At 45.3% G+C, this 23,452-nt stretch overlaps 1 protein-coding gene across 1 annotated transcript; it reads right to left on the reverse strand.

Moving 5' to 3' along the window:
* Positions 1–511: 511 nt before the first annotated feature.
* On the reverse strand, positions 512–23,039 carry Rtcb (RNA 2',3'-cyclic phosphate and 5'-OH ligase). Its single transcript, XM_052165335.1, has 12 exons — positions 22,857–23,039; positions 21,332–21,410; positions 16,107–16,174; positions 14,025–14,124; positions 11,953–12,109; positions 9,544–9,700; positions 8,585–8,744; positions 6,264–6,439; positions 5,660–5,848; positions 5,001–5,111; positions 2,774–2,893; positions 512–977 (listed from the first exon to the last, which is right to left on the reverse strand). The coding sequence occupies exons 1-12, from the start codon at positions 22,947–22,949 to the stop codon at positions 870–872; spliced, it is 1,518 nt and encodes a 505-aa protein (XP_052021295.1). The 5' UTR covers positions 22,950–23,039; the 3' UTR covers positions 512–869.
* Positions 23,040–23,452: the final 413 nt, after the last annotated feature.

A 23,452-nucleotide genomic window follows, 5' to 3' on the forward strand; every position in this document is an offset into this window, starting at 1 on the left:
TTCCTGAATGCAAGGCCATCGATGTGACCACCGGCCTTCCCTGTGGCTGCTGTGCCCTCCCTGACACAAGGGAGAGCTGCTTTAAGAGGTTACCTTCTGCAACACAACAGATATCCACGTAAAGCAGCTGTCAACATCACCAGCTGCGGGCAGTTAGTGTCCTTATAATAGCTAAATAAACATGTAAATGCAGTGTCACTGCAGAGCATCCCTCGAAGCTGGCCAGGTCAGCCTCACTATCCATCAGGCGCCCACGCTCACGCTGCAGGTGCTCTGCCTTGTATTTAGGGTAAGAAAGGCAGTGAGGCTATGGAAGGTGATCTCTTCCTTTGCTCTATTCCTCAGTATACCATGTCCTCCTCAACACACCCCACTGGCCCCCGTCTAGTGTCTTGATTTACACTTTGATTGTGTGGTGCTCTCCATGAAAAGGGAATGAATCTGAGTTTGCTTCTTGTAGAGGAGCTCCGCAGATGAGTGGACAAAACTGACACAGGAAGAGAAAAAAGGAAACATTCAAAAACCTATTTACTAGAATGTTCTCCATGATACCTACTGGGCTATAAACAAGCTTGGTGTGAAGAAGTCCACTCTGGTGGTTACAGACTTGTATGACCAAGCAGGGCATTTCTGGACCCCTTCCCACACCCCAGTAGACAAGTCACAAACCCCCGTGGGACAAAGGAAGAAGAGGCTCATTTGCCCTGCTCCCAGACACTTGTCCCCTGGAAGGCGATTTTCCAATCCCGTGACAGCAGCCTCTGCACCAGCCATTGTGGCTCGCACAGCAGCAGCTCTGCAGTTCGGATCCTGTCAGGCCTCGAGGCTGCTGTCTTAGGAGTTCAGTCCGTGGGCACCAGAGACTGGATCTACCCTTTAATGACAGCAATTGGTCTCAGTTTAATGGCCTTCTTGCTGATCCCAGCATCATGGCAGGTGTTCACGACGTCTGTCACGTTCTTGTAGGACTCTGGAGCCTACAGGAAGGAATTGAACATTGTAAAATCCACCAGTAGGGAAGCTTTCAAACTACTGAGCTTTATTTGAAATAAATACTCAGGTGCTATTTTTGCCCTTTAAATTAGCAAAGGTTAGCCTGGTGTGGTGGCTTATACTTTTAATATCAGCACTTGGGAGGCAGAGGCAGGCGGATCTCTGAGTTTGAGGCCAGCCCGAGTTCCAAGACAGCCAGGACGACCGAAACCCTGTCTTGGAAAAAAAAATTAGCAAAGGCTAAAAACATGAGCAAAGTCAGTGCTGGGAAGGAGTATGAGATAAATACTTAGTCTCACATTTTCATCTGCATTTTCTAATTTCTCCAAAATCATATATAGTATTTGTATACTTACAAGCAGGGGCCAGTGTAGGGCGTGTTGGACCTTGGTGGGTACCATATAGGCATAAGAAATGGTAATGAATGAGCTCAAACGACAGGAATCTCAGGACAGCAAGCGGGGCCATTCCTTACCTGCCTGTACCTGGTCTGGAACTCATAACCATGACACCCACCGAGGACCACCAGCACTGGGTCACAGTGTAAACACCTGGAGTTCTTCTCCATGCTAGTGAGGAATCTAGATAGCTCTAAGCCTTCAGGCAATGAGCTTCCCTTCCTGGATATTCCTTCCCACAAAAAGTATTTATTCCCTGGTTCACGCATTTACACCCACCATCAAATAAACCAGTATGAACCAGCAAGGATTGTCTCTTCATTAAGGATGACAACAGGGAAGGCCTTCATCTTAAAGTGAGCCATGGAGGAAGGCCTTCTCCTCCTCCACGCCCATGGCTGGTATCCTCAGCCCTCACTCCCACACAGACGGGGATTTGCCTCCCCTCTCTGTCCCTACGACAGATACCCCGAGGGAAAGGTAGATGGGGCCTGACTCCCTATGGTACACGGGTGCAGAGAGGAGACTGGGAACCACAGCATTTGTCCCAGACCCTCAGAAGGAGAACACAGACTGTGGACGTCTATGCGATGCTCCAGGTACCACAGCGGAGAGGAAGGACGCAGCACGCCAAGCCAGTGAGATGGCTCAGTGGGGAATGTGCAAGCCTGGTACCCACCCTGATCCCTGGAATTCATTGGAGTATGAAAGATCCGACTCCACTATGTAGTCTTCTGGCCCTCACACATCCTTTTTCCTTAAGTGTTTCCACAGTGTTTAAATTAGAACAAAGGACAATATAAAATAAAATGAGATAAACCAGAACCAGAACCAGGAGTAGTAAGTAGCTCACATTTGTGACCCTCAAATACAGGAGGCTGAGGATTGTTTCAAGGCCAGCGTAGGCTAGAGCTGGCCTCCTCTGGGACAGTGAGCGGTGGGGGTGTCATAAGGAGGACTGCATGGGTGATGGTGGGTGGGGGCGTCATAAGGAGGACTGAGCGGGTGACAATGAGTGGGCATGACAAAAACAATTCTATCTGTGGACGGAATTTTCAAAACAGCAAAAAGTCAAAAAACAAAACCCCAAATGCCCAAACTGAAGCCATTGACGACCCACCTCGTTTCTTTTTTGTTTGGATTTTGATTTTGTCGAGACAAGGTTTCTCTGTGTAGCCCTGGCTGTCCTGGAACTCACTCTGTAGAACAGGCTGGCCTCGAACTCAGAAATCTGCCTGCTTCTGCCTCCCAGAGTGCTGGGATTACAGGCGTGCGCCACCACCGCCCGGCTCCCACCTCATTTCTGTAATAACCACACTCCAGTCTCTGCCCACAGGCAGGAATCTTAAGGCTCTGTTAAATACTTTCAGGGCGTCACTCACCTCTTCCATAACCAGCTTGGGTGAAGCAACCCGGATTGCGATTCCCATATCTGCCAGCTTGTCTAAGACATCTTGGAAATCTAAATTACGACGCGATTTTGCTCTGGACAAAGCACGGCCCTAGAATGAGAAAGGAGCAAGGACAGGAGTAAACCAGCTTAGCATTCGAACTGTAGCTCCACTTGAGTCCAGCAGTTGTTTAAGCCCTTGGAACTCTATGCCTTTTCCTTGATAACTCCATTCTCACCATCACCACATTCTACTATGTACTTATTCACAACCCTTTTATGTTAGTATGTACATGTGCACATGTGTGTACAAAAGCCTTGGCAGGGGTGTGGAGGTTGGAGGTGGGCTCTCTCCTTCCACCTGGTTGAGGCAGGTCTCTAGTGTCTGCAGCTGCTGTGAACCCCAGGACACCTGTGTAGGGGTGCTGGGATTACAGGTGTGAGCGTGCCAGGCTGGACCTAGCACTATCAGGCTTGCAGCGAGAGCTTTACCCTCTGAACGATCTCACCTGCCTTATCTGTTCACTTCTGAGCTGAGTCTTAGATGCTGCTGACAAGGTCCAGGCATGCCCTTAGCTTGTACTTCTGCATTAACCTTCTGAGTAGCCAAGATTATAGGCGCATATCACTGTACAAGGCTTCATTTCCCTTTTATCTTATACTAAAACCAACCAACCAACAACCCACCTGACAGGCTACTGAGCTAGAGAGGAGGGTAAAAGTGCTTGCTGCTACAACTGTCCCCTCCCCCGAGTTTAATCTCTAGACCCTGTAACATGGAGGGAAAGATCCCAAAGCTACAGAATTGCCCTGATTCCCATATGCATGCTATGTCATGTTACCCTTAGCCCTCTGACATACACACATACACCAAAGAAAAAATAAAGTATAAACAGTTTAAGAACAAACAAAATGACCTGGGCTATGGAAACAGTTCAGTAGATAAAGCACTTGCTGGACAACCATGAAACCCTGGGTTTGGCTCTCATGTAAAGCTAGGAGTGGCTACACAAGCCTGTCAGATGGGCACGGGGAGGCTGAGACAAGAGGAGCCCAGGGCTTGCCGGCCAGCCAGTCTAGCGATCAGTGAGCACCAGCTTCAGAGAAACTGTTTCACAAAATAAGGAAGAGTGAGAAAGGAAGACAACCAATGCTGGACTCTGGACTACACACATGTGCACACACCATAAACATACAAGCCAACCTGTCTTTTCTACTTTAACCTTGTTTTATTAAGAAACCTCATCACACTCTTTTTGAAAATAAATTTCTACCTAAAGAATTTTGTATTTAAAGATTTTGTATGCTTCTAAATACCTTTGACTATATATACTTCAAAATAAATGTTAATTTTATATTATACATAGCTTTTTGTGATTTGTATGTTTCTCTACCTTAGCAATGACATTTTGAACTATATGACATGAACTATCATGTGCAGCCCTGTGATTCCTTAGCTGTTTAGCAGCCTCATGGCTTTTACCACTAGATACAGATAACACCTGTATCTTCCAAACCCAACCACGATCACTGATTAGGAATCCGATGCTGTCCATGCCTCTAGAGGAGTAGGGGGCTCATACTGTTAAGATTCAGTGGGTGACAACTAGGCGGGCAGATAGCTGGAAATGAGGAGTGATAAGAGGGAAAACGCATGTTAAGATGTATTTGAGAAGGTACTCTAGATGATTTTTATTTCCCCTACTAACACTGACTAAACACTTTGATAGTTTAGCCAACCACCTGTACTGCAAGTAAATGTTTTAAAACACATCAGTAGCACTATGGTTCCTCCTGTCCTATAATGGCACAGCTGAACTGTATAGCCCCTGGTAGGATGACTGTATAGCCCCTGGCACTCTACAGACAGGTCACTGATAGGTGGCTTGGAAGACGTGTGGCAACACATGGAAACAGACAGGTGCTGGCCTGCAAAGAGTGAATACCCCGAAACCTGAGGTGGACTGTGGAAGAGAAAGGACAAATTGGACAAATGAGTAGGTCCGACGGCTTGTAGACCAGAGCCACGTGTTCATTATGGTGCGGCAGTTACTTATGCCACTTACATGTGATAAATTCAGCTTGGCCATTGTCCAGTTTGGATTTTCTGGACCTCAGGACACACTCAAAGTGTGCTGTACTAAATCAGGTATTTACCTGTCAATTGCACAATAGCTAAACCGATAGAACATTTCTAAGCAAGTTTTCATTCTCCTTACCGCTCCATGACAGGTTGTTCCAAAGGTCTCAGTCATGCCTTGTTCAGTGCCAGTCAGAACATAACTACAGGTCCCCATGGTGCCACCAATAAGCACTGGCTGTCCAGTGAGCTGAGGGTACACAAAACCAACATTACATTTTAGAAAGGCACAAGCTTTTTATGCCTGAAATTTCTGTGCTGCAGAATTGTAGAAGAAACCTAAATCTCTAAACTCAATGCACTTGTCAACTATAATAAGGCATTACTTGGGGTTTTTGACTCCTTTTAGGAAAAGAAGAAAAGGAAACTATAAAGGCCTAAAACAGACAGGCCTTTATAGTAGTAGAGTAGTACAGAAAGTAACCAAATTGGAGAGATGTATGGTTAGGATTTTCATCCATGGAAGGCACCTGCCCTCTCTGGACTTCTGTTTCCATATCTACAAAACCTCGAGAGTAAGGGGAAGAAACACTGCAGTTTAACTTTCGTCTGCCTTACAGTAACCTCCAGGCCATAGAGCTCAGGGGACTAAAGCATACCTGGTGTAGAGACTAGGAACCATGCAGTCATAGGGGACAGGAGATTTTCTTTACACTTGATTTCCTGCTTTACTGAACCTGTATCTAGAACTCTCTCTTCCTGACCTTACTGTTCAAATACAAACACAAGGTCGCATACCTGGTAATCCACAGCAATGAGGGGGTGGTGAGGAGGGAAAGCACGGGTGGACCCCTTCCTGTGCACCAGCAGCGTCCGCTCCTTTCCGTCTACCACGTGCTGCTCCACTTTGGCGATATTGTGAGAGACATCATAAATCACATGCAGGTCCAGGTCGTCGGGGGTTGTGTTGAAGACTTTGGCAAAAGCCTAGGGGGAAAGTGTCCATTACATGCAGATAGTTCTAGCTCTTGAGAACACATCTTACTACTTTCAGCTAGCAAGTGGTGGACTTCAGAGTCCTAAAACATCAGTCACCAGTCTTCATATGAAGTACAGACACTGCCCTTTAGACCATGCTGCTTGCTACAGAGTCCGCCTCCAGCAGAAAGGCTGTCACGGCTCTGGATCTCACCTGCAGAGGCGATTCTTGCCGAGTCGTCTCAATCACAGAGAATGGCATTTCCATTATTGCTGAGGCTCAAGGCAAAATTAGGTCATTCTGGCTGACCTCTCCTAGCCAAAGACACCTAAACCCTAAGACACTTCCCTACATCTAGAATGCACATTTCTAAAAGCAACCATGCTTGACTTCTTGATTAACTCAGGAGCAATTTTACTTTACCTGACGGGTTAAGAAGGTCATAGAGGAGCGGTTAACCCAGGCATAGTTTCCAGCCGCAGCCATTCCCTTTAGATAGTCTTGTCCCTCTGGGGATGCAATCCGAGCACAAGCCAACTGCCGGTCATTGACTATAATCTTGTCTCTCTTCATGGCCTTTTCCATAGCTACCAGTGCATCTGTAACAGAACCATCGGTCAGACCAGGTAGATTTCTCTTAAATAAGTCATTCAGATTTACTACAGAAAGAAGTGAACATTTACATTCAAAACCAAACCCTAAGCATGCTTCTGCATTCATCTGTTTGCTCAGCTAAGAGACATTGGGGCTGGAAAGACAGCAGTCAATAGCAGTGGATGTTCTCTGCAGATGGCCTGGGTTCATCCACATGTGGCTCAGATTGTCTGCTCACTCCAGTTCCAGGGAGTCTAAACCTTCTTCTGGCCTCCATGGGCACTGTATACATGTTGCACACAGAGAAAAGCAGGCACACATACACACACTTATAAATAATGCCTTCAAGTTATTTTTTATAAACAGTATTTATTGACAATCTCCTGAGTACAGTGGCATAGCTATGTGAGACACAGAGCATTTGCCCTTAGAAATGTGAAGTGGGGTGTGCACTGCAGCAGCAGCACAGCTTTAGTCACTCCCTTCCCAACATGTGAGAGAATAAGCATGTATTTTGTTACTATCATGGTTTTAAAATAAATTTGTTTTTCTTTAAGACAGGGCCGCACTTTGTAACCCATTTATCTTCCAACTAACTACACCGTTCGGACCACTTCTGCCCAGTCCTTGAACGACAAGATCACAGTGTGTGGAACAACACACATCTTAAATACAATGTTTAGTGCCTCCACAGTGAACACGCATGAGAATTGCTCAACACCAAGCCACAGCCAACACTTCATATTCTGGTAGATTAAAAGTAAAGGGTCAGGAATGATTGAGTCTTACAGGTAAAATAAAACTGCAAAGCTTCACAGTAACATGAGATCCACGGTTCTAATTTTCAAGTGTGTACACTGTCTCACACGTCACCAATGCCTGTACGTCACTTAGACAGCGATCTCCCTGCTCCCTGCGTGTGTTCCTGTTTCCTCAGTGTCTTCTATGTGTTACTACTCAAACCCAATGGCCTCGCTTTGAGTATTGTCTACGAATCTATTTCTAAATATCTTTCAAATATATTAAATTTATGTTGCATTTCTTACAATATTTTATCAACTACTATTTTTTATCTTTGGTAGTTGTGATTTGAATACCCCTGGCCCGGGGAGAGGCACCATTAGGAGGTGTGGCCTTGTAGAAGTGTGCCATGGTGTGGGTGGGCTTTGAGAGCTTCCTCCTAGCCACATGGGAACCAGTCTTCTCCTGTCTGCCTTTGGAACAAGATGTAGAACTCTCAGCTTCTCCAGGACCATGCCTGCCTGGACACTGCCATGCTTCCCACCATGATGATAATGGACTGAACCTCAGGACCTGTAAGCCACCCCCAATGAAATGCTGTCCTTTATAAGAGTTGTCTTGGTCGTGGAATTCTTCACAGCAATGGATGCTCTAAGACAGCGGTGGTGGAGGGTTTGGATGAGTGTTCCTATGGATGCCCATGGTCAATCTTGAGTGTAGTTCCTAAGTGTCTTGTGTTTTTGAGAACTGGACAATCAGGCTGTGCTGGCTGGCTAGAGTTCCAGGCACTGCCAGTCTGCTTCCCCATATTGCGATTACTAGTGTGAACCAGCGCATACCATTCTTCTCTGTAGGGTTGGGGGACTGAACTTACATCGCCAGGCTTGCCTTCCACTTTACTAACTGAGCTATCTTTCCAACACCCTTCTTTTTCTTGATGAACATGATCTTATATCAGAGAGTGAGGTAAGTACCTATTTTAGAACCCAATCCACCAAAATTCCTAACTTTGCTGAGTATTACAGGCTCACTGAATGAGCATCGCCGTCAACTCCACAGTCCATGCATTACTGAGATAGCTAGCACTCCCCCACCCCCACAGCGAATAGTGCTAAAAAAGAGCTAGCTGGCACTACCAAGAGTTTTCTAAGTGCCACATGCAGTTACACGCTTTGTGTATGTTATTTCACTGACCTTCCATAACAATACTAGATGAAGTAATGACACCCATTTTTTTCTCAGATGAGAAAGCTCAAGGTCCAATGAGGAATTTTTCAGTGTCATAAGTACAGAAAGCCACAAACTGAAAACCCATTTGATGTAGTTCTATGGCTCAGTTAGCTCTCCCATCTTGTTCCCCCTAAAACATACACTTTAGTTCCAAGTAAGAATTCAGGCCCAGAGTGTACCTGTAGCTACTTGGTGGCCCAAGCCTCTGCTCCCGCTGTGGATCATCACGCACACCTGCCCCTTGTGGTCGATGCCCATTTTCTTGGCGGCATACTCATTGAAAATCTCATCTACAACCTGGATTTCTGCATAGTGGTTGCCTGCTCCCAGGGTCCCCAACTGTAAAGGCAAGAATGTCTGATTAGAAAGTTTCTATTCTAGTTAAAAACAAACAAACAAACAAACAAACACACAAACAAACACATTTAAAAAGCAAATAGGTGAAAGCAAAGCAACAACAAAATAGCCATACAGTGTTTCATGTAATGAAAAAATTCTAAATTTATTACTACATGTTTCAAAAATAACATGCACTGCTCTGGAGGTCTAGAACATCATATGCTTTAAGTATTCTATATAGAAGGCTTAAGTACCACTGAGGTGGCCAAATTCCAGGAAGAATGCTGATTCTCAGATAAGCCCCAGATTGAAATGATTTCTGATACTTCATTTTCATGTTAGATACTGGGAAACACTCGACAAACCACAGAGACTGTTTTATGACTCCTGCTGTATGATGTGTGGGCATGTGTGCGGCAGCATGCATGGAGAGGACAGGGCTCACATTTTTGGAGTCAGTTCTCTCTGTCCACAGTTACAGAAGTTCTGGAGATGGAGTCAGCTGTGAGGCTTGTGCTCCCACCCACGGAATGTCTCACTACTTCCTCCATCCTTTTCAAACGAGTTTTTAAAATCTAGCCTCATAATCATATCCCACTTTTCCCTTATCCACTTGTAACTCAAGAGTTCTTTATGAATATTTGAAAACTCTGCATAACCTTTCAGAAAAATGATTCATGAGCAAACAGATTTATGTTCTTTTTGATGTACTATTAAAAAATCTCCAAGGATACCTTTTTGTTAAATAGAAGATTTCTTCCCTCTACAAAAGCTAAACTGGCCCTGCAGAGTGAGTTACCTGAGGAAGGCCCCTTTTCTTTGCTCTGGGTGAGACCTTATTGGGGTCGGCCTGCAGCATCCTTCCATACTCCTCACAGTGCTCCTTGTCTTCGGCCCAGGCATAGCCTTCTCTCAGGGACCAGTCCACACCCATTTCCAACGCCTCTTCCAAGTCTCTGTGTGAATAAGGAAACCCAAGTCACTTCATAGTAAAGGACAGTAAAACTTGGGAAGGAACACGTCTCAAAGAGCACAGGAATATGCAACAATTATTACTTCCTGTGCACCAGATTTTGTTCTAGAGTTTAAGCCCTCTAGTTTTTTGGGTTTTTGTTTTTTTGGGTTTTTTTTTTTTTTTGAGGAAAGCAGTCACCTGGTTACCATTTAAAATTGTGACAGTGTCATTACAATGATTACAGTTCCACTTATTTTCATGGTCTGTTGTACTTAAACAAACCAGGTTCTCATGTAGTTCAGGCTAGCCTTAGCTCACTGTGGCCAAGGATGATCCTAACTTCAGATACTTCCATCTCTCTCCCCCAAGTACAGCACTATGCTTACTTTCCGTGCACACTAGGTAAATACTCTACCAACTGAGCTATATCACCAGTTCCTGTGATACACTTTTTATATTTTTTATATTACATTTGTGTCTCTAATTCTGAACACCCTGAGAACAATTAAATATCCAAATAAAAGCTGTAATCTTAATCAGATATTACCATCTACCTTGATTTTTAGAATGTCTTTACTAATAATTTATGAAAAATTAGCCAGAAAATGAAGGTATCTGAATTTCCTTAAGTAACACAGGCTCCATTTCAAGGATTATTTTCACCAACCCACTGTGTGGCTTCACTGCAGCTGTACTTTGAAGCTGGAGGACACAACGCCAACCGCCTAGAAGATGCGTTCAGGTCCACACAAGCTCCAGGCTTCTCCAGCCCAGCCGGAGCAACACAGCCTTTAGCATGCCTTCCCAGCACCCCAAGTGACGATCCTTTACAAACAGCATGAAGTAGGACCAGCTCTCTCCCTGGATTATCCGTAAACATGATTCCTGTCACTCACTGTTTCACGCATGCTGTTCATGGTGGAGCAACACAGGCATCACATGAAACAGGATGAGCACCTTCTAAATTAGTTTTCCCTCAACTGTTGTTTTTTTCTTTTTTGGTGGGAGTGCGTAAAAGGTAACAATTAAGAGTGTTTCTGCATACACCTTAAAATGCAGAGTTCATTCAATGCAGATGTCGAAGAACACCTTGGACTTCTACTTGATAAGCACAAGGTACTTGTGGTATATGGTGTACAGTATACCACAAGGAACGGTGGTGCATGCATACAGTCCTAGTATTTGGAAGGCTAAGGCAGGGGGCCCATGAGTTCAAGGCCAGCCTGCTACATAGCAGGTTTGAGGTAGTGAATACTCTGCCAAGTTTACAGTGTGCTGCTGTGCATGCGCAGTGTGGCACTGTCCAAAGGCACCCGACAGACACTAACACTTTAGCGTTGTGTTACTGCACTGCTTAGTAAAGAAAGCGCATATTCAGTAGGCAGGTGGAGATGAATGGGTTCACTGAATGGTACTTGGACAATGCTTGTCTGAAGGGCAGAGATCTTTGGCCTGAAACCTGACTGCTTCTCTCACTCACTTGGCTGTCGTCTAGCAGTGGTCATCATCTGGACTAGGCATCAGGCCCGGTGCCTTATGCTGAAAATGCTCTTGTTCTAAAATATTCGACATCAAGGATGGCTTTTCTTGACTAACCAATGTTTAACGGCTGGAGCTTTGCCCACCATGTGTCTGTGCACCATGTACATGCAGGATCCAGGCAGGACAGACAGACGGTCAGAACCCCTGGGCCAGTTACAGATGGCTGTGAGCTGCCATATAGGTGCTGGGAATCGAACCTTGGGCTTCTGGAAGAGTAGCCAGTGGTCTTAACCACTGAGTCATTTTTCTAGCCACATGCCTTTTCTTTCTAATTTTAGACAAGTCTTATATGCTGTCCAGGGTGGCTTCGAACTCTTGAGTTAAAATAATCCTACCATGTCAGCCTCCTCAGAGGTAGTCCATCAAGTATAGTTCAAGGTCTGTTCTAATGAACATGGGCCCGGACAGATGCTTTAAAAAGCAACTAATTAGCCGGGCAGTGGTGGCGCAGGTCTTTAATCCCAGCACTTGAGAGGCACAGGCAGGTGGATTTCTGAGTTCGAGACTAGCCTGGTCTACAGAGTGAGTTCCAGGAGAGCCAGGGCTACACAGAGAAACCCTGTCTTGAAAAGCCAAAAAAGAAAAAAAAAAAAAAAAGAAAGAAAAAAAGAAAATAAAAAGCAACTGATCCGCACTTCCTAAGGAGTGACTGAGAAACGTCTAAATCGGGGGTGAAGCCTGGAGCTTGTGGCCCCCAAATGGTGCTCTTACTTGGCATTCATCGGAATGACACCTTTTGATCCCACCCCAACAGGGATGTGGTCAAACATAGCTTGGGCAAGCTGCTCCTTCACAGGCTGCACATCGCTCTCATCTAAATTGGTTCTTAGCAAGCGGACACCACAGTTAATATCAAATCCGACACCGCCTGCAACATACAGAAGTCAGATATTAGCAAAATCAGACAGAGCATTACTTGAAGTTTCTTAGTATTAACAGAGTTAAAAGGATACCATTGTTTCAAAGGCAATCAGGTGTTAATGTAGGCTAAAAAGTGGCTGTCTGCTGAGTCAAGTCTGCCAACACTAAAGTCATGCAAGTAACACACACACACACACACACACACACACACACACACACACACACACACACACACACAGGTATTCCGCCCACAGTGGGGACTATGGCACACAGACGAGAAGGAGTGGCATGTCTCCCTGTATGTTCTTGCATCAGGCTCTGATGGATTCTGTTAGTCTTCTCAAATGGACAACCTCTGGCTTTGGTGACCTTCCTTTCTGTTTATCTGTTGGATACCTAATGATATCCAACTTTTTGCCTTTTGCTAAATTGTTGTTCTTTCTCTAGCTTTTTTTTTTTCTTCCCAACAAAGGGTTTCTCTGTATAGCCCTGGCTGTCTGTACACCAGGCTGGCTTCAAACTCAGAGAACCACCTGCCTCTGTCTCCCAAGTGCTGGGATTAAAGGCACGTGCCACCACTGCCAGCCCTTTCTCCAACTTTTAAAGACCTTCCAGAAGGCTGGAGAAATGGTTCAGTGGTTAAGAGCAGAGTACTGGCTATTCTTCCAGAGGCCCTAGTTTAATTCCTAACATCTACAAGGTAGCTCGCAACCTCACTGTAATCTGAGATCTATTATGTCCTCTTTGGCCTTCCCAGGCACAAGGCACACACATGGTGCATAGACATATATGCAGGTGAAACATCATATACATTAAATAAATATGACTTTTAAAAAGGAAAAGATATTTCAACCCTCCTTTCCTAATCTGAATATTTGGGGCTATAGTATATTTGCATCCAAGAATGGGATTAACAGTAATTGAAAATGTTTATATTTAAGTATTTCTGAAAATGATGTCCCTGAGCTTCATTGAGATGACTGACAAGAACAACTTTTATATGAAGTATTACTTGTGCACACCATGAAATGATAGCACAATTAAGCTTGTCAACATCATCACTCATGCAATTACACCTTTTCCCTGGGGAGAGAACTCAAGACAAGATGTCTTAGCAGATCTCAAGTGTACAGTGCGTCATCACTGTTTCTGAACCCACCATCCTGTACATTAGGTCTCCAGAACTGTAATTCACTTCAATCTGTAATCTAAATCCTTAAGCCACCATCTCCCAAATCAGCTTTCTCCACCAGCCCTCTACTCTGGCAACCACCATTCTCTAAGTGAGCGAGCTGTGGTATCTGTTATTCTTGGTGTAGACTAGTTTGCTCATAGGTTCGCCCATGCTACACAAAATTGAAAGGATCTCCTTTCTTCCAGCTGAGTAATAGCCCACTCTTATTGCCTCTACCTAGTCACCCCTTAACCAACATCTGGGTTGTTTCCCTAGCTTGTCTATTGTGAATTAATGCTATAGTAAACACACTAATGCAGATATCACTTTGAAATAATGATTTCACTTCCTCTAGATACATACCCGAAAAGGCATGGCTAAGTCATAACCATTCTCTGCGATGGCTTCATCCATCTAGTCTCACCAACTGTGCACATCTCCTTTTCTTTAAAACCTCTTTTGTCTGTGATATACACAGGTGTGCAATCACCCAGCTGTGCACACAGGGTTTCTTTTATAGCCAGTGTCTGATACTGCCTGACATCTGACAAAAGTCTCCAAAGTTTTCAATAAGTGGTTTGACTGATATTTTAACAGCCCAATTGTCCAAGTTTAATATGGAAAAAAAAAAAAGGCCTCAAGAACACAGTGAGACTGAGAAATGCACACAAATCCACTGTCTCAGAAAGGCCACACAGCAGAGAACAGCCACACTGTGACAGCAGAAGGGGACAGGGACCTTACTTACCTGGGGATACAACAGCCTCAGGGTCGTTCATATCAAAGGCAGCCATGTTCCCTATGGCAAACCCATAGCCTGAGTGGACATCAGGAAGCCCAATAGACCGCTGCAAGAGAGAGACATGAAGCACAGCGGCTGCAATCCGCACCCTAGCTGCCTGATGGACCTGTCCTTGATTCTGTGGCAGTGGCCATGCAGCGTCTGCTGGGAGCAGCATCTGAGTGCCTCACTGACGGAACTCTACTGTGTCGCAGCCCATGAACACCCCTTCCCACTTGTCAAGGACCTGTGGTAAATTTGGTGGCCTCTATGCTTAGTACCTAGATTGTGTGTGCTACAAGCTCTCCTTGAGTTCACTATGTTATCTATATGCATAGCAAAATTTAGATTCACTTTGTCATAGGCAAGGCCGGGATCACACTGGCTGAAAGCCCTGTGGATGATTCTATGTTTTCCTCAATACTCTTTTGAGGGATAAAACCTCCTCTCCTCTCTCTCTGCTTCTGTCAATCTTCCAAATGTGACCATTAATCCTGGGTGTTTTGGCACATGTTTGGGGCAACTGTGGAAAGCAGTGGGTCTTGTTTGTCTAACTGTTCTGAAAAAGATATGTCTGATCTACAGAGACTGAAAATAAAGAAGCTATGTCTAATCAACAGAGACTTAGAAAATAGGATAGTTATATCTGATCAATAGACTTGAAAATGGTTCTTAGAAAGATGGTATCAAGAACTGATAAGTGCATATCAGAAAAGGTTTCTTGGTATAATGAGCTTGTCTTCATCTCCAATTAAAAAAGCATCATAACAGAGGGGCACTATTTGATGACTGGACTTACACCCACAAATGTTTAATCAGTCTCTAATTTGTCACTTGCCTTGCGTAACTGTGTAACCGCATTTGCTATGAGCTGGGTATGTGTTCATGTCGACGGGACATGCCTGGCTAGACATTTATTTTTGGGTTGCTATAATTGTGCTTCGTAGTACAAAATAAGGTTAGGGGGTGACTGACCCAGCAGGAGGGGAGGAGGAATGGAAACTACTGGAGGCCTTTTATAATAATAGGTCTTTTATATGCTGCTGCTATGATTTCTTTTAATAAACTAGCTAATGATGTTACTGCTCAGGGAAGCAGGATTGTATATAAATAAAGATGGCTTGAAGTATTCAGGGCCATTTGTTTGAAAGTTAAAAGGTGGTCAATATCTTCATTTTTGCAGACACCCTTTCCCCTGTCACAACCTGGGCCTTCCAGCTGGAGCTGGTCTCCAGCAATTCTGAGTCTCTATTGGTGGGCCATTCGTCTACAGACTCCTGTTCTCAAAGAAGAATGTAGCCAAGGACATCTTCTCATGAAGTCTGACTGCCAACAGAAAAGCCTCAGAGTAGCACTTTACAGGAGAGTCACACATCAAGAAAAGGTGCTGCTACCTTTTAAATTGTCTTAAGACACTGGCAAACTGTGGTTTTACCAGGGTTTGTCTATAGGCCATGAGGAATTTCACAAATGAAATGTATTTGATTATTTATGGCTGAGGTGAAGGATGGCGTGCCAAACAGAAGAGAGGTCAAATAAGGTGAGGACATGGAGACAACTAGCAGTATCAGTTCACATACACATAAGTCACTCTTCTATCAGCGCCATCCCCCACCTCCAAGTGCATAGCACTGGAAGTAGCATTAAGAAGTCTCATGGAAGTCTGGTAAATGGACCCTCTCACACTCTCCTCTGAAGGTGCAGTCTGAAGCTGGGTAGCTAGGCAGGTGGTTTCCCCCCCGCCCCCCTGTTGAACTCACTCTCTCCAATTGTATAGAGCCCCAGTAGAACCTCGGAAGGTGTACTGGGGAGGGAATAATGACCCACAATGGCAAGACTGGAATCTTGCCATAAAAACTACTCGAAAGGTTCGCAAATGCTTAGATTTCAGAGACTGAAAGGCCGTCTGGATTCCATTCTTAGCTCCAAGGGTTACTGCTATGGTCAAAGGTCATAGTCTAAATGACACCAGCATCTATTAGGTGGAGTCCTTCATTCTTTCTACAACCTTTAGACAATGTAGATGATAAGGTTCTGACTCCGACTCACATGAACTATCCCAGGCAGGGCTGCCACATTGCCAATCTGCTTCATGGCCGGCAGGAAGCCACCAACACCTGTGGGGGGGAAAAATCAGTCTCAGGAAAATGACACATTTGATTTTTTTTGTTTGTTTGTTTTTTTGTTTTTTGGAGACAGGGTTTCTCTGTATAGCCCTGGCTGTCCTGGAACTCACTCTGTAGACCAGGCTGGCCTTGAACTCAGAAATCCGCTTGACTCTACCTCCCAGAGTGCTGGGATTACAGACGTGTGCCACCACCGCCCAGCTCATATTTGATTTTTAACATTAGTTACATGAAGAGGCAGGAGTTACGGTTACTGAGTGGAAAAGGATGGTTGAAATGAGAGTGGGGAGAGAACTTCAAGACAAAAGCACATTCACAGGACAGTTCCACATGCCTGCCAGCGTTGTGTGTATGTAAGAAGTTGGCTTACAAATGTGGTAGGGACAGAAAACATCACCTCTTAACCTTTATGTTGCCAGTTGTACTGGCTAGTTTCTTGTGTCAACTTGACACAGGCTGGAGTTATCACAGAGAAAGGAGCTTCAGTTGGGCAAGTGCCTCCATGAGATCCAGTTGTGGGGCATTTTCTCAATTAGTGATCAAGTGGGGAAGGCCCCTTGTGGGTGGTACCACCTTTGGGCTGGTGCTCTTGGGTTCTATAAGAGAGCAGGCTGAGCAAGCCAGGGGAAGCAAGCCAGTAAGAAACATCCCTCCATGGCCTCTGCATCAGCTCCTGCTTCCTGACCTGCTTGAGTTCCAGTCCTGACTTCCTTTAGTGATGAACTGCAACATGGAAGTGTAAGCTCAAAAAACCCTTTCCTCCCCAACTTGCTTCTTGGTCATGATGTTTGTGCAGGAATAGAAACACTGACTAAGACAAATTGGTACCAGCGTAGTGGGGTATTCCTGTGACCTGACCATGTTTTGGGGAGGACTGTGGAAGGACTTTGGAACTATGGACTAGATAATCCATTCAGTGTTAAGAGCTCTGTGGAATGTTCTGTGGGAGCTTGGAAGATAATGTTGAGAACAGTGCAAAAGATGGAGGCCTGGCTTGTGAAATTTCAGAGGGAAGATTAAAGACCATGTGGCCATGTTTTGATTGTGAAGATTCTGTGGTTTTGGTTAGCTGGGGCTGAAGAATCAGCTGTGAGTAACAAGATACCAGAACCACTAAAGCAAATCTTTGTGTTACTGGGACTATTGATGCTGGTTAGCTGGAGCTAAGAAATTAGCGGTGATTAAGAAGAGACCAGCATCACTGACATGAAATCTTCTGGGAAGTGTTTTCTGAGAGCACAGAGAGAGTGTTCCAGAGATAGCCACAGTTGTATTTTGTGCTGTGGCTGAACTTGGTACCGTGTAAGAGTCATCCAGATGGTACTGGTTTTGAAGGCATGAAGGGGTCATGAAGAGCAGCTGAGGCTCTTGGCACAGTGAGAGGCCATGGAAGGCCATTGGTGAAGGTGCAGCCTCAGTTGCAATTGATGGCCCAGGACTTGAAGAGGTCATGCATAGGAGCAGAGGCTTGTCACCCTGATGAGAGCCTATGAGAGGCTATTGATGAAGCCTAATTACAGTGGAAGATAGCAGCATTTTGGAGATGCCAGTACCATGAGATGACCACCAAGAACAGCAGCAGCAGTGGAGTACAGGCAGCTGGAGCCTAGAAGACAAGCTGTGTGCTACAAAGGGCAGAGCTGAAGAAGTGACCCAAGCCCTTGGAGGAGCCCAGAAGATCGTGAGTTGGATCCCAGACATTGAACCATTGGAGTTTGAGTTTTGCTTTTGATTGTGATTGTGCCCTGATATGTTTCCCTCTTGAAGGAAGAAAGTATTTTAGAGGAGCCCACAGTTGAGAGACTTTGAATTTTTAAAAGGCTTTGAATTTTAAAGATATTGGACATTTTAAGGTGATTGAACTTTTAATATGTAAAGACTGTGGGACTTTTAAAGTAATTTAGATCTTGGGGATGAATAAGAAAGTAAGGGTTGAGGCTTAATAGTGATGTGTTTGTGTGTCAAGTGACAAGGGGTCAATTGTACTGGCTAGTTTCGTGTGTCAACTTGACACAGGCTGGAGTTATCACAGAGAAAGGAGTTTCAGTTGGGGAAGTGCCTCCATGAGATCCAGTTATGGGGCATTTTCTCAATTAGTGATCAAGTGGGGAGGGCCCCTTGTGGGTGGTATCACCTTTGGGCTGGTGCTCTTGGGTTCTATAAGAGAGCAGGCTGAGCAAGCCAGGGGAAGCAAGCCAGTAAGAAACATCCCTCCATGGCCTCTGCATCAGCTCCTGCTTCCTGACCTGCTTGAGTTCCAGTCCTGACTTCCTTTAGTGATGAACAGCTGTGTTGAAGTGTAAGCTCAATAAACCCTTTCCTCCCCAACTTGCTTCTTGGTCATGATGTTTGTGCAGGAATAGAAACCCTGACTAAGACACCAATATAAAATGTACTCTCTCAGTAACTCACCCTAGCTATTAAAAGCATTAACAGTGGGGCTGGAGAGACTGTTGCTGCAGTAAGAGTACTGGCTGCTCAATGGTTAAGAGTACTGGTTGCTTTTATAGAGGACCCAGGTTCAAGTCTCAGCATCTACATGGCAGCTCATAACCATCTCTTGCCATCTGTAACTCCAGTTTCAGGGGATCAAGACTGTTTCAAAACAAAACTACAGCAAATCAGCAACTGTGTTCATCTAAGCGACAAAGAAGGGCAACGGGGGCTGGGGAACCCAAAGAATGGCTTGCGAGTCAGGGAAGATGGAGGACGTGTCCAGCTCTCCCAACTGCTTGCAGTTCCCTTTTAAAACAATGTGGGTGCATGTATGCGGAGGCCACAGGTCAACAGTGTTCCTAGGATCTACTCACTGTATGTGTACACAGAGGGAGGTCAGAGGACAGCTCTGTGGAGCCAGCTCTATCCCCGTCTTTACATGTGTTCCAGGAACTGAAGCCATGTCTCGAGGCTTCTGTAACAAGTACTTTTTCCTTAAAGCTATCTCTCTAGCTCTCCACCTTATTTTTTTGAGACAGGGTCTCTCACTGAATCTGGGCCTCAATTATTCATTAGATTGACCAGCAAGCTCTGGAGATCTGCCACGTCTCTCTTCCCCACCAAGTGCTGAAATTACAGAGGTGCCCTTGAGCCTGACTTTACCTGGGTGCTAGGGTCCCAACTCAGGTCTTCATGTTGACATAGCTGACTCTTGACCCACTGGGCCACAGCCAGAGCCTTTAGCAGTGCCACTCAACACAAGTGGACATCTTCAAGCAAGGAAGAAGGGATTTATTTTGCTAATATAAAAGTGGAAAGGGCTAAAAGATTGTTTTGCTACCACTTTAGAGTATCATTTTAGAGCACTACACCTTAGTGTCTAAGCCACCCTGTAGTCATGTGAAATAGGTATCAATACTGATGTTCACTAAAGCTTGTATACCAGTTAAGACTACTGGTTTTGCTTTTTTCCCAGTCTGCTGTGGAATCTGGTGTGCCCTGTGGTCTTGGTCCTACTGAGATGCTTCAAAGGCTTTTAAGAATGTGTGGGTCCAGTCTTATTTATAACAGTCAGAAACTGGAAAGAACCCAGATATCCCTCAACAGAGGAATGGATACAGAAAATGTGGTATATATACAAAATGGAGTACTACTCAGCTCTTAAAAACAATTTATAAAATTCTTAAGCAAATAGATGGAATCAGAAAATATTCTGAGTGAGGTAACCCAATCACAAAAGATAATGCATGGTATGCACTCACTGATAAGTGGTTATTAGCCCAGAGGCCTGGAATACCCAAGGTACAATTCACAAACCAAATGAAGCTCAAGAAGAAGGAAGAACAAAGTATGGATACTCTGGTCCTTCTTAGAAGGGGGAACAAAATACCCACAGGAGGAAATACAATGACAAAATGTGGAGCAGTTACAAAACCCAGACACTATTGTGGATGCCAACAAGGGCTTGCTGATAGGAGCCTGATACAGTTGTCACCTGGAAGGCTCTGCCAGTGCATGACAAATACTGAGGGGGACACTCTCAGCCAACCATTCAACTGAGCATAAGGTCCCCATTGGAGGAGCTAGAGAAAGGACCTAAGGAGCTGAAGGGGTTTGCAGCACCATAGGAAGAACAACAATTTGAACCACCCAGTACCTCCAGAGCTCCCAGGGACTAAAACCACAAACCAAAGAGAACACATTGAGGGGCCCATGGCTCCAGATGCATAAGCAGCAGAGGATGGCCTTGTTGGACATCAAAGGGAGGAGAGGGCCTTCCTGAGAAGGCTCGATGCCCCAGTACAGGGGGATTCCAGGACCGGGAAACAGGAGTGGGTGGATTGGTGGGCAGGGGGAGCAGGGATGGGTTAGGGGATTTTCCGGTGTGTGGGGGGGAACCAGGAAAGGGGACAACATTTGAATTGTAAATAAAGAATTTACCTAATTAAAAAAAAATGTGTGGGTCCCCATGAATACCCTATAACACATAGATGTACTAGGAAATTTGGGTAGAGATGACCTTCATCCTTTATAAAACCAGGAGTGCTGATATAAGAAGTAACGCTCTGAAAGGCTCCTGTGCCTACCTTGGCAGTCAGTAACTACCCTCTGACTGCACTCACGATGCATGGTGCTAACCCAGCTACATCTAAGCAGGCTGTGAGACGGGACATGGAGCAATGCTGCACACTTGCCTACATACTTGCCTACATACAGTATGTATTCACCTACATAAATGTATCTGAGAAGCACCCTTCCCCCAAAAAGATAAAGAGTACTGGTCCGATAATTAGGCACTTTGAGATTTGAATTCTGGCTCTGTCACTATGAAGTTGTGATAGAGAACAAGTTAAAATTCACGTAAACTCACTGCATTTTGGAACTGTACAAAAGACAGACAATATCTTCCTCTTTAGTTATTACACACATAACAAGAACAATCAGTGTAGAGTGTCTGATGAGACACCTAACACAGTGAGTGCAGGATGGACAGCAGCGCTGGCTCTTACTGTGTGCAGTTATCTGAGAACAAGCCCTGAACTCCAAGCCTTTATACAGAAGCATGCTCCACCATGTGATCACAAATAAACAGGTGCTTTGATTCAACTCTAGCCCACCCCGTAAAAATAATCCACACTGGCTGAGTTCCTCTCTATTCAGGGAGCAGGGAAGGCTCTACCTGTCCCATACAGGAGTCTCTAGTATACTTACCACCACCCCGACAGGCATTCCTTAATTCCTCAAACATCAGTTTTTCCAGAGCATCATTCACATAAAACACTCCTTCAACCTGATACAAAAGAAAAGCAAAATGCATTGTCTGAATGTCTGAACCCAAGTTTATCAAGTACACGCCCACTGGGCAGAATGTATATATTATATACAGTGAAGTGCTTTGTTCTGCATGAAACTACAACATTACTTCTTTTAAGAGAAAAACTTCCAATCACGAACTAAAAGGGCTTTAGAGCATTTTAGACCTGGGTTTAAACTGGGAATGTTCAACCAGTAAAATTTAATCAACTATCTCCAAATCGGAAAAACTGCTCACAGATTTCTGAGGAGAAATGTCTACCATGATTTTGCTTTTATCACACACACACACACACACACACACACATTCAATTTTCATGTGTCACTTAAAAAATTAGCAAGTGACTCTACTAACCAACCTCTCCTTTCTTTCATACAGCAAAGGAAAATATTGTTTCACTGCTGTGGACTTTTTCTCCCCAGTACCTTGCAAAATGGTACAAAAGGAAGACTTGCGTGTGTTTGTTTTTCGAGACAGGGTTTCTCTGTGTAACAAGTCCTGAACTCACTTTGTAGACCAGACTGGCCTCAAACTCTGCCCACCTCTACCTCCTGTGTGCTGGGATTAAAAGCATGCGTTATCACTTCTGGCAAGTTTGTGTTTTTAGGGAGAATGTCTTACTTAAAGGTGCTCTAGCTGTCTTCATATGATAAATTGTCCTCTCACATCGGATGTTTCACTTCCCAGCCTCCAGGGATTACAGGCCCGAGCCACCAATCGAAGCCTATCGGGAACTTTTTACTAAGACAAACCTTTATTGCATTCTCGCAGCATTTAAGGGACCGTGTCACTTAACATGTGTAACAAAACCTCACAAGTGTTTTCTTCCTTTACTTTAACGGAACTCTTGAGTACAAACGGCAGTGGAGACAGCAAGCCCAGGGTTTCAGACCCTGGTCTCTGGCTCCCAAGTCTTCACATCATCTAGGCTGAGAAAGAAGCGGGCTGGACATGAAGTCGGGGCTGTCTTCCCAGATGGGCACCGATAGATCACCCATCAACTGATCCTCGGGGTCCTTCGCGAAGAGCATATTAAAAGCTTCAATCTTGGCGTCTGTCGTTACATTTAAACCCAGCTAAGCTTGGTGGATGCCACCTGTAAACGTTATCTAAATAACCACCATGACTCAAGAAGAACGGAGCTCCAGGCTAGCGGTGCCAACTTGGAAAGTCCACAGAAATCTCGGGAAGACCTGGAACAAGTCCCGTCTGACGGTGCGTGGGGGAGAACACGCGTGAGACCCCCGCCGCGTCCGTCCTCGCGTGTGCGTGTGTGGACCTGGCGCGTGGGGTCTGCGGGTCGGAGATGGGGAGGGAGACCTGGAACCCCGCGGGGTCGGCCCGCCGGGCGCTGGGCGGAGGAGGCCGGTTCGCGGCGGAGTCGCGCGGCCTGGAGCTCCGAAGGCCGCTGTCCGCACTCACCTGCATGTTGGGCACGAAGCCCTTCTTGATCCTCCAGCAGTTTTTATTGATCTTGTCCAAGAACTGTAGCTCATCGTTGTAGTTACGACTCATGGTGGCGACAGCTCCCGGATACACTGAGAAATAGAAGCCGCCCCGTAGTCCACCCGCTCCACGCAGCGCCGCCTCTCAGAGCGCAGGCGCGACTCGGCTCCGCCCCGGGCGGGAAGACGGCAAGCGCTGAGGCTCAAAACTCATCGCGCAAGTCCTGTTCCTCTTGTTACAATTGGTTAATTGGTTCCTAGTCTTCTCTTAGGTTCCTTCCTTCCTTCCTTCCTTCCTTCCTTCCTTCCTTCCTTCCTTCCTTCCTTCCTTCCTTCCTTCCTTCCTTCCTTCCTTCCTTCCTTCCTTCCTTCCTTCCTTCCTTCCTTCCTCCCTCCCTCCCTCCCTCCCTCCCTCCCTCCCTCCCTCCCTCCCTCCCTCCCTTCCTTCCTTCCTTCCTTCCTTCCTTCCTTCCTTATTTAAAGTAAGGTCTCGCTGTTTATAGCCTCAGCAAGCCTGGAACTTACTATGTTGGTCTCGAACTCTCAGAGATACACTTGCCAATGTCTCCTGAC

This window comes from Apodemus sylvaticus, chromosome 20 (assembly GCF_947179515.1).
Source record: "Apodemus sylvaticus chromosome 20, mApoSyl1.1, whole genome shotgun sequence".
Taxonomy (NCBI): Eukaryota; Metazoa; Chordata; class Mammalia; order Rodentia; family Muridae; genus Apodemus; species Apodemus sylvaticus.

Excerpts from the sequence above, each read along its gene's own strand:
- Rtcb (XM_052165335.1), bottom strand. The coding sequence starts at position 22,949 with ATGAGTCGTAACTACAACGATGAGCTACAGTTCTTGGACAAGATCAAT. Across the intron at positions 21,411-22,856 it reads GCTTCGTGCCCAACATGCAG|GTTGAAGGAGTGTTTTATGT; the intron begins GTGAGTGCGGAC and ends CTTTTGTATCAG. Across the intron at positions 9,701-11,952 it reads GTCATTCCGATGAATGCCAA|AGACTTGGAAGAGGCGTTGG; the intron begins GTAAGAGCACCA and ends TTATTCACACAG.